Genomic DNA, 12,033 nt, shown 5'->3' with positions numbered 1-12,033 from the left:
CATCAACGGGCCATGGAGAGTCAAAAATTCAAATTTGATATGCAGAAAGATATGGATAAAGGAAACAGTGGACAGGGATATAACCAAGGAGGAAACTAAATAGTTCTCTAGCTAAATAATAAAGAATAATTTTAATTTGAAGAAAATCCTGATTACAGGAATATGACACTGTATAAATAGGAAGAATTCACCTATATCCATACTGATTTGAATTTCAGTATCTACTCTTGAAATCTCAAAGAAAATGTTCATCTTTTATAATTTATTTCATTCCATCTCTCCCTCTCTTGGCATATAGCACATACAAGAAAGAACGTGTTCAATTTGTCTAACTTGGCACTAAATATCCACTTCTCATATTCATTACAAAGCCATATGTTTTCCCTTTCATATGATAAAGAAGGTCAAAGACTTACCACACCATGATTGCAGATTGAGATCCCAGTTTTAGAAAAGGAACAATAACCTTGAAAGCTTTTTGTGAAAATCCTCCCCAAGTATTTTGACAGCTTTGTCCCAGTTTCATATAAAGTACCAAACAAAAAACTGTCAACCAAAATGATATCGAGCTTGCCAATGCAGCTCCATGAAAGCCCAATGTTGTCTGATGAACTAATAGATAACAAAGAATAAAATGGACAATCAAGGGGAAAACTGAGCACATGGCCAAGGGCATCACAATGCTTTGGGTCTGGAAAAAACGTGTTATGGACTGCATCATAGCATATGCATATATACCAGGAATTAGACTCCTCAAGTAAATTGTTGCCATCATTGACACATCAGCTTGTTGCCCCATGACTATGAATATTGGCTCTGAATATAGCCAAAAAACAGTTACAAAAATTGCACAAACAAATGTGACAATCATGGATGCTTGCAAGTACACACCCAACATCAGATATTCCTTTGCCCCATATGCTTGTCCACACAAAGTCTCCAAGGCACCAGTCAAACCAACCTACATCAATAAATGAGGGCTTAGTCAAGAAATAAAAGATCGTATAGAACAAATAAGCATATTTCTAGAAACGAAGATACATCTATGTATAGGATGAGGTCACATTGAATGTAAGACATCATGTATTGTCCAAACAGAACAAGAACTGACACCATGAATTACTTTCGTCTGCCACACATTCTAACATGCCTGCTAAATTTAAAACTGGGATTTTCCTTATCATTTTCTGAAATCTTGAATTGGGATTCTAAGGGGATCTATCTCCATTGTGGGTTTTTCTTTGTTTGTAGACAAGAAGAGTAAGTTTTCAGTATTTAAAATATGAAAGACAGTTCAGATATTAATCAGAAGGAAAATAACAGATTCCTTATTGAATCAACCCTTGGAGACTATATTGTTGTCACAAATGAGCATTATAACTTATTATAAATTTCCGACATCATAACAATTTCATTTTTAGTTAGTATTTATCTATATATGTTGCTGAAGGAGATAATGAATCACACTTGATCACATCTATTTAAAAGGTTATGATGTTATATTTTCATGCAAAGAATATTTTTTTAAGATTTAGTTGCACCTACATCCTATTGGCACCCAGAAGTTTCCTTCCTAATTTAATCTAGCAGCACAAAGTATGGAATTCCAATGCATTTTAAAGTGGTGGTGCATAGACTCTATAAAGAGGTTCAAGTAAAAATCAGAACTCATGCAGGTACTTCAAAACTTTTTAGGAGTGACATTAGAGTTAAGCAAGGTTGCCCTTTATCTCCTACTCTCTTTGGCCTTTACATCAACAAGATTGAGCCTTGAATAATGGTTGAATATGAAGGGTGTGGATGGTGTTCTCTTAGGAGAGTACATTGTTAGGCTCCTGTTGTATGTCAATGATATTTTGACAGCTAGGTCTACACAAGGATTGCAAGAGAATTTGTGTGCCCTTGAGCACTTTTGCAAAGAGGTAGGTATGTAAGTTAATACTAGCAAGACCAAAATCAAGATCTTCTCCAATAGAAAGAAAAAGAATCAATTTGACTTTTATTTTGATGGAAGTATGCTAGAGGAAGTAACAAATTATAAATATCTAGGGATTGACTTCAACAACAAGTTTAGTTGGGAAATTTGTAAGAAGAGAATGCAATCGTAGGTTTTGTTGTGGTTAATAAATAATGTTTTGTTAAGTAATAGTCGGCCATGAAATTGTTAATTTTGTGGATCAGAATTAAAATTTATCTTCTTCTATGTATTATCTATCACTGAATTGTTGTATAAATCTGATTGTCTTCTTTTATGTTGCAGGAGAGGAGGAGCATTTTTTATTTCAATGTACATTCTCACACATTTCATTTGGTATATGTAGTGGGCTGGGTATGGTCAAGTGATGCCTTGACCGGCTATGTCTTTTGGACATGGCCGATCAAGACATCACTTGATCGTGCCCCCTCACGATAATAAATGTTTGAATGAGAGACTTCATTTATCTCTCATTCAATCATTTATCTTACCGAGGCTATCATGCATTAACATTCCCTCTTAGCTAGGTAAGATAAATGTAAAAGGTATTGGGAGCAATATTCATAAATCGTATGATGTTTATCTTGGGACCATAGTTTCAAGATGTGAATTGCCTCTGTTGGCGTTTCTATTCACAAACTCTTGAGTGGATTGCCTCTGTCGGCGATTCTATCCATAAGCTCTTGTGTGGATTGCCTCAGTCGGCGATTCTATCCACAAGCTCTTGTGTGGATTGCCTCAGTCAGCGATTCTATCCACAAGCTCTTGTGTGGATTGCCTCAGTCGGTGATTCTATCCATGAGCTCTCAAGTGGATTGCCTCAGTCGGCAATTCTATCCATGAGGTCTTACGTGGATTGCCTCAGTCGGCGATTCTATCCATGAGCTCTTACGTGGATTGCCTCAGTCGATGATTCTATCTACAAGCTCTTGAGTGGATTGCCTCAGTTGGCGATTCTATCCACAAGCTCTTGCGTGGATTGCTTCAGTCGGCGCCTCAGTCAGCGATTCTATCCACAAGCTCTTACGTGGATTGCCTCAGTCGGCGATTCTATCCATGAGCTCTTGTGTGGATTACCTCTGTCGGCGATTCTATCCACAAGCTTTTACGTGGATTGCCTCAGTCGGCGATTCTATCCACAATCTTGAGTTATTGTAAGATCGTCACCTTCCAATAACCTCAAAAATACAAGTGGAAATCATTTGGAAGTCGTCACTTCCTTATGATTTACACAAGGCCCATAAAATAATTATTAGTATTAATAATAATAATCAATATTTACAATTTTTACCTCAGAAGTGCTCAATCTTGATTAGTAAGCTCCCTCTCAATCACAAGGTATCTTGAGTTTCTTCTAGAGAACATATTTTTCTGAACATACGTCTGAATTTCTGACTTCAGCAAGGGACGCTTGTAGTTTAAGTTTGAGAGGACAAGTTCTTGCAATGTGGCCATATTCGAGACTTTCAAGGAGATATCAATCTGATCTTAATCGGATCTTCCTTCAGGCGGTTAGGCTTTATAGAAGGAAACCTGACTCTGATACCATGTTAATTTTGTGGATCAGATTTAAAATTTATCTTCTTCTATGTATTATCTATCACTGAATTGTTGTATAAATCTGATTGTCTTCTTTTATGTTGCAGGAGAGGAGGAGCATTTTTTATTTCAATGTACATTCTCACACATTTCATTTGGTATATGTAGTGGGCTGGGTACGGTCAAGTGATGCCTTGACTGGCCATGTCTTTGAATGAGAGACTTCATTTATCTCTCATTCAATCATTTATCTTACCAAGGCTATCATGCATTAACAGAAATGACATTTGTTTTCGAGTAGTTTTTGGTTGCCGACGTTTGGTACTCTTAACCAACCGCCAAGTACTATATGTACTTCATGGTTGTCTTGGAAACCATTATTATTGATTGTACACATTACATTATGGAATAAATAATACATCTTTTGGGCCATATTCTCATGTTGATGTTCTTATGTTACTTTACTATTTAATATGAATTCTATGTACTATTTACTCAGTGTAATCTAAACTAGTTTCCTTTGAGAGTAAACATTTTGGCACTGTTGCTGATACAAACTTGGAGATCTAAGCCATAGAGAGGTAGCATGGCGATAGGCAGTTTGGCAATATAATGAGCCGACCGTTGGACCAAGAAGCACCAAAAAATACCAAAATAAAGGAAGAGACAATGGAGGATAGAGTGACACATCTGGTGTACCTGTGGGAAGTATCCATCAACCAGTACTTTTGAAGGGAGGCTCTCTAGCAAGAGGTCCCTGGGAGCATCATTCGTAATGACCTAATAGTGAACGACGTGGTCAACACCTTCTGCGAAGGATCCCAAGGTTGTTGGCAAGAAACTTCATCAACCTTCAAGAGCTTTAGGAGGAGAGGGACCAAGATTAGTGTTAGCAGCAAATACTATGATGGTACAAAGAAAGGAACCGAAGGGATGAAGAGGAGCGTGACACAAGAAGACGTCATACCTTCGGCAATTAATGCTTCGGCCAAATAAGGAAAGAAGACGTACTGTAAATAGTTGAGAGGAAGGAGCGAGTTGGTGAGAAGATTTATTTGGATCAAAGAACAAAGTGAACAATGACAATGATTGTGGATGATTGTTGAGGAATCACAGAGTTCGACAAGAAGTAAAAGTAGAAGTGTCAGTTGAAGCCATAGTCGGGAGAGACCATCCAAAGGCACAACACCTCATACATTGACGCAGCCATGGTCCAAAGGGCCCCCAAAGAGAACAGTCTGGATCATGAAGCAAGAGTAACACAACGAAAGCACGAACACAAAACATAGAAAATCCAATCAGAGACATTCGCAACATCATATATTCATCATAAATCAACCGGCAACATCCGGAAATCAAAACATTCTTGCAAGACCAGTTACATCATACATTCCAGATTACAATCATCCAGATCTCCAAATTACCGATTATGAAACTAAATTATCACATTTCTTCTTATCTAACTCTATATCTGCTTCCCCCTCTCCTAAAGATCAATTACATAAATATATATATCATCTGGAACACATCCGGGTTGGCCACAAAAGATCACATTCTCCAAAATAGGAAAATGAAACGTGTAAAATAGGTCGGCCCCAAAACGTGAAGATCTCCACCAAGAATGCAAATGAAGTGCAAACCACCAAGGAGGGTCAACCAAGGGCCAAGGAACATCGAACATGGTACCAAACAGATCTGCAAGCCAAGAAATCGCTCCGCACGAGAAGAAATCTCCAACTAGCCGTTAAGCTCAAAACTGCTTTGGGAACCAGGAAACAGGCAATCCAGAAGCAATAACTTGTCGGAAAAGAATCCAAATGAACTAAAAATCCTAGACAAGGAACGAGAACCCGTCTAGAAGCCAACAATCTGATCCACAACTAAAAAGGAACAACTACCGGAAAATTTCGGAAGAAACACAAAACAAGAACAAAACTGAAAGCAAATATGTTTGGTTGATGCAAGATTGCTCATTGACCAAGGATGCTCTTGCATCAGACACCCCAAGTAGAAAAAGATGTTTCATGAGAGGCAACTCATGAACATCAAAAAGGATTCGAGATAGAGACCCCATCCTCACTTCTGATCCAAATGTCTTCTTTGTCTAGAAACTTCTTCCCTCCTGCCATTTTCAGAACTTTAGTTAGATCTTCCAATCTCTTATCCTCTTCTCCTCTCTTTGCTTGTTTCATACCTACACTCTGCCTCTTACCACTATTCCCTTTCTTCTGCAAGTCCAATCTGTTCTTTCCACCGGAATCCATCTTACCTACCACCATAATTCTAGCCTTGTTGTCATCCGATACCACCTTGTTATCAGCTAGATCTTTCTTCAAATCCATGCCAACATCCAGAATAGCCTCTGCAACTTGTTTCTCAACACTGCAATTCTTCACAAAACTCAAGTTCCTCACCTCTTTCTCTTTCAAAGATGCCAAAGTAAACTTCTGCCCATCCTTCTCAATAGTGATCAGGTTTCTTCTACAATCATAGATAGCTCCTCTATCATACTGCCAAGGTCTACCCAGCAAAACATGACAAGCATTCATGGGCAAAACATCAAACAAGACTTCATCTTCATAAGGACCAATATTAAAATTCACCAAGCACTGCTCTCTCACCTCTACCACATGATCATCTTTCAACCAACCCACCTTGTAAGGACAAGGATTCTTAAGCCTCTTCAAACCAAGTTTCTTCACCATCTCTTTTGATACCAGATTATCAGTACTTCCACTATCCACAATAACCTTACAACACTTACCTCCTGATTTGCAAACAGTCCGGAAAAGATTCTTTCTCTAAGTAGGTCTAGTATCCTCATTGCTCTGCTCCATCAAGACTCTTCTAAACATAAGGGATTCTCCTTGCTCTGGTTCTATCAAGTTCTCCCTTGCAACTCCAGTTTCCGAATCTTCACATGCTAATAAATTCCTTGCCTTTCCTTTGTTACCTTGAGGACATTCATAAGCTCTATGTCCGGTTTCCCCACACTTGAAACATGTACCCAAGAACTCCTTACTGCTACCTCCTTTCGTTTGTGTCTTCTGCTCCAGTTCTTTACTCCATTTAGATTTTGGTTCTTTAGTAGTATGCTTCTCCATACTACCACTCATCTAACCTCTATCCGCTACATGTCTCTCCCTTCCCCTAGGGTTATTCTACTATCTTCTCTTCACTTTATCTTCTACCTTCAACACATATTGATAAGCCTCCTCAATTGTAGAAATCTTCAGCATACTCATCTCATCCTAGATGTTAAATTGGAGTCCATTTATGTATCTAGCCACCTTTTCCCTATCCATCTCTCGATGACCGGATCTGATCATCACCTTGTAGAATTATTCAATGTACTCCTTCACTCTCATGTCCTTCTACTTCAAGTTCTGCAACCTTTTGAACAACTCCAACTCATAGTCCCACAGAATGAATTTAGCCTTCAATCTCGCGACCATTTGCCTCCACCGGGTGATTTTCATCTCCTCATTCTCCACTCTATCTCTCTGCAACTCTTTCCACCATAAAGCAGCATGCCCTTTCAACTTAGTTTGTGCTAACCAGACCCTTTGTGGGTCCTTAACATCTTCAAACTCGAAGTAGTCCTCCAACCCTCCAATCTAGTCTATCAAGTCTTCCGGATTCAATGAACCCGAAAAGTTAGAAACCTCAACTATTTTGCCCCTCAGGGGTGTGTGTGCATTCAGCGCATAACAATACAATAGTACATGAAATGTAACAGTACACAAGGATGCAAGTGCGAAGAACTCATATGTCTGTATTCATTGTTTCCAAAATGCCAGTACATTCAAGACACAGTTTCCCTTATGCCTCACACATATATTGAAATAGAAGCCCAAGTACATATATATATGTGTCGGTATAGGTTGTCAGGTGCCAACTACCGACAACCGTCAGGTAACCACCGACCCTTAACACACTTAACATTCTAATTACAATATGACATAATTACCCGACAACATCATCCCCCCGAAAAAGGTCATATGTTGACAACTGACAAAAAAGATGGGGAATGACACCAAGACAAAACAAGAAAAATTAAAGTTGAGGGGGTACAAAGGGCATTCTTGATGTAGAAAGGGCTGACGGTGCTGCCACTGCCAACTGCTCCCTCAGCTGGTGGACCTGTTGCGTCCTATGCTTCAGATCTCGCTTAGCGACCAACTGCCTCTCCCTGGATTTCTTCACCATAAAAAATGCTTCCATGAGCTCCTCCTTCTTGCCGTCCAACTCCTCGAGGGTAGAGGTGAGACAAGTCTCAAGGGCTGTCCACTCTGCCACTTCCTACGTGCGCCCCGCCATCTCCTAGACCAACTCTGCCTTGGCACGAGCCAACTCCTCCTCCAGACTAGTCGCTCAGGCCCACTGCTGTGCCAACTCCATCTCCATCGTGTGCAGGCGAGTGACTAGCTCCTCTCGAGCTATGATGGCCATCATCCGCTCTCTCTGCTGTAGATGCACTATGCTGGGTACGCCTAAGATGGTAGTACCCGTCCCGGAAGGCCTGCTCTACCTGCTGTAGCAACAAGTGTACTCCCCTAGCCCCAACTGTCTCCTCACTCCTCCAATCCACCAACATCTCCGGAGTCTCCACAATAGGCCAACCCCTGGCCTCAAAACATCTCCTAAACTCCTCAGCACACCCTCCTGTGGCAAAGTGGAGGAGATCCTCAATGTCAAGATGCCTAAGAGCCCACTCCTGAATAGAGTCTGCCAATCTCCATGCACTGGCCTCTACCTCCACTGCCATCCTCTGCGTACTGGCTCCCATCTCTGCCAAAAAAATCTCTATGACCTCTGGTTGGATCTCTGTAGTGGCCTGCGTCTGCTGCTGCATCATTGTCATCTCCTCCCCAAACCCAACGGTGTCCTGCACGAAGTCCATCGCCAACTCCTGCCACCCCTCCTGATGAGAACTACCCTTATCTAGGTCCACAATCTCAGGAAAAGGACGTGGCTGGGGTGAGGCAGGCGGGGGTCCTAGTGGTGGCATAGCAGGCATCTCATAGCGACCTAGCCACTCATCCATGGTGGCATCATCATCTTTGGCCATTACGATCACTGTGCCCTCTGCTATTGTCACCTCTATATGTATAGGCTCCCTCAGTACGGCGCTATGAACCAATGATACTGCTGGAGCTCCCTCTGCCACATTCAGTGCTTGAATCACTGGTATATCCCCTGTTGGAACTGCTATGGTGACACTAGAGGGTGTTGGCAATGGAGGTCAAGGTCTCAATTGCCCAAATCCTAGAATGGGCATGGCTGGTATGGCTCCCACCGTCACTCCCGAAGCCGGGAGGGGTGTCAATCCTCCATCTGGAGTCAATACTACTAGTGCATACACTAGTCGGCCCACTCCATAGGTCACACTCCACCCGCGGGTAATCCACGGATACCTCTCGTCACGTGCCCAAAAGACACCGCACGGCCACTACTCTCCTTTGTACCAAGGGTTTTCTCTACTTCTTTTTGGCTAGCAAGGCAGAATGCGTCATGACTCTGGTTGCTCCTAGAAGAAGTATCATCGGAATCTTCCCCTTCCTTTGCACTACTATCATCCTCTTCTTCAATCTCTTCTTCTGCATCTTTGTCAACTGTCTTTGTCTCTTGCTCATTTTCTGACACTACTACATGTGGTGGTCTCCTTCGCTTCTTGCTAGAATGGTCTTCCCCACTACTTGCAACGATATCCAGGTGGGTCCAATAAAATATAGCTGGCTGTGAAGATTGCAACGTCTCTCGAGGTTTCTAGATATACCTCTCTGGAGAGACCTGTGTGCATACAACATCAAGAAATAACCCTATGGCATGGAACGACATGTAAAAAGCTTTGTGTTGTAGGGTCAAAAATTCATGAATTCTGTCGGACAAGACTGCAGCCCAATTGTACACCATCCCATTCCTCAATCCATTCATAAGTGCAATCATGGGTACCGCTGTAGTTGGCATAAAATGCATATGGTTATATTTGATAATTTTGGTCACCCGAAATTGTATTAAGTGATTGTCACTCTCGGTAGTTATGTGTCGGTTGGTTGACGATTGTGTACCTCTCGGCAACCATTGGCTTCTTTAAATATATTGTGAACCGCCAAGGAAGGTAGTACGGTATTGTCGAATCTATTGTAATCCTTGGCCAACCATCTCTGGTCTTCTTCTCTGTAATGATTGCATGTGCGAATAAAGATATATTTTACTGATGTGTCTGGTATGCATTGTCATGTACATTGTTATTTTCTATATTTAATTTACTAGTTGCAGTGGTAAACATTTTGGCGTCGTCGCCTTAAAAGAAACCGAGTTAGCCTTGAGTGATTCATGTCCGTAGATCCCATTAAAAGTGAGAAGAGGCCACAGGGTGGTCAAGACCAAGTGATTAGGTGATCCGACGACCCTCCACCGAAGGAAGCATAGAGACGAGTCGAAGCCTGGAAGTACTTGGAGTGTTGGGACGCTGGAGGTGGATGTGTAGAGGACGCGCGCGTGTTTGAGAGTGCAAGGAAAGCATCGAATAGTAGCAGTCGGAACAATTCACTCAGGTCTGACACACCTGGAAGTACTCGGAGTGTTGGGGCATTGAAGGTAGATGCATAGAGGACGCCTGTGTGGCCAAGAGTGCAGGGAAAGCACCAGAACGTAGGGGTTGAAATAGTCCACCCATGTCTGGCACACAAGGCGAATACACACGTACCTTCTGAGTGAAAACAATGTTGAACACCCACGAGAAGTAGAAACTGTCGAAGTTCACGGGAGACGGGTCGAAGGACCCCGTATGACATTGTAAAACATGCATAACCATTTGGGAGGCAAATGGCCAAGATGACCAAGATACTGGTTGAAGGTGTTTCCAGCCACCCTTCGAGGGATTGCAATTGATTGGTACACGGACCTCAACGCCCAACACAAAACAACATGGAATAATCTGAAGAAGGCCTTCCAGGAGGAATTCAAACTCCTGAGGGGTGATAATGAGATCGTGGCCGAAATTTATAATACCAAGCAAGGGAAAAATGAGCGTGTACGTGCTTACAACCGTAGGCTCAAAGAATTGTTGAACAAGATGGAGAACCAGCCAGCCGACGGGTTGAAGAAGAGGTGGTTCACAGAGGGATTGATACCCTCATTGTGCAAGAAGATGAAAGCAGTGCCTCCCTCCTCGTATGCCGATGCTTACAATCCAATGGACATCGAGAGTGAAAACAAAACCTCCTTCTGAGAGAAGAGGAAGACCGATGATGATGAGAGCACGAAAGGTAGTAGTGACGAAGAATTCAAAACCGTACACGCCCTTTGACGAGATATGTTGAGAATGATGAAAGAATTGAAGGCTAAGAAAGGAACCAACATAGAAGGTAATGAACTATAGTATACTGAGTGCAAAAGTGAGGAGCACACGAAAGGTAATTGTCCTAGAAATATGTTTTGTGAGATTTGCCAAGTGCTGGGGCATTCAATCAAGGAGTGCCCGTACAATTTGAAGATGAGAAGTACACAAGTAATCTTCACACAGGGAGATTCCAGCCCATCGAAATCACAGAATGTATCGCCAAGCGGTTATGAAAATCAATGAGGGAGAAACCAAATACAGTACGACCCCAGAGGACGTCCTATCATACAATCACAACAATCTAGTGAATGGGGACACTTTGCGAGAGACTGCCATAACAAGAAAGACAACATACAATTATTGTGCAAATGGTGTGGACCAGGTGACCATGAAGACACCAACTGCCCGAATCACAAGGGTATTAATATGTTGGACGTGGAGGAACAAGAGGACGCAATATTAGCAATCAAAAGAGAACAAACAAAGAAGGCGATGTATTCAAACTCTGGTATGGAAAAGGAACAAGACGAAGTAGAACAAGTGTTGGCGAAGGAACGAGTAACTTCCAATGGAACTGCAAGTATGTCATTGCGGGAGTCAGAGAAGAACATAGTCTGGCAGGTGCTACAAACAACCATACCCATCAAGGTGGCAGACCTTCTTCAAACTATGCTGCAACTAAGAATGGCAATCGCGAATACAGTCAGTGATGACATAGTCATCCATAAACAATGTAAGCCACACGAGGAGGAACTGATGGGAAAACCATCACTCAAAGGGAATGAGTCTAGTGATACAATGTTGCTGACGGTGAGCATCGGGAGGAAGTCGGCGATCGTCGAGATGGACATAATGGGGAATAAGTTGACAAACACCATTGTCGATGGAGGCTCGAGAGTAAACGTACTACCAGAAGACATGTAGAAATGTTTGGGGAAGCCGAATCTTTGGCCGCCAAGCTTCCACTTGGTAGGTGCCGACAAACATGACATGCAGCCATTGGGAACATTGATGGCACAAAAAGTAATGATTGGGAGACAAAAAAAATTCTTGGACTTTGTAGTCATCTGGTTACAGAAGAAGGCATACGATGCACTCCTCGAGAGGGGATGGTTGGTCACTACCAAGGCGAATCATAAGTGGAAGTGAAACACACTCTTGATTGAGAGTG

General features: G+C 42.0%; 1 protein-coding gene across 1 annotated transcript in view; it reads right to left on the bottom strand.

Annotated features, from left to right (window-relative positions):
• Positions 1–412: 412 nt before the first annotated feature.
• LOC131069919 (protein DETOXIFICATION 19-like) overlaps positions 413–12,033 on the bottom strand; it is a 57,117-nt gene continuing 45,496 nt past the window's right edge. Inside the window, exon 2 of the mRNA XM_058005467.2 lies at positions 413–961. Within this exon, the coding sequence (XP_057861450.1) occupies positions 413–961 (549 nt within the window). The remainder of the gene's footprint in view (positions 962–12,033) is intronic.

Source organism: Cryptomeria japonica, chromosome 6 (genome assembly GCF_030272615.1).
Source record: "Cryptomeria japonica chromosome 6, Sugi_1.0, whole genome shotgun sequence".
Classification (NCBI taxonomy): domain Eukaryota; kingdom Viridiplantae; phylum Streptophyta; class Pinopsida; order Cupressales; family Cupressaceae; genus Cryptomeria; species Cryptomeria japonica.
This window is presented reverse-complemented; position numbering and strand designations above follow the sequence as displayed.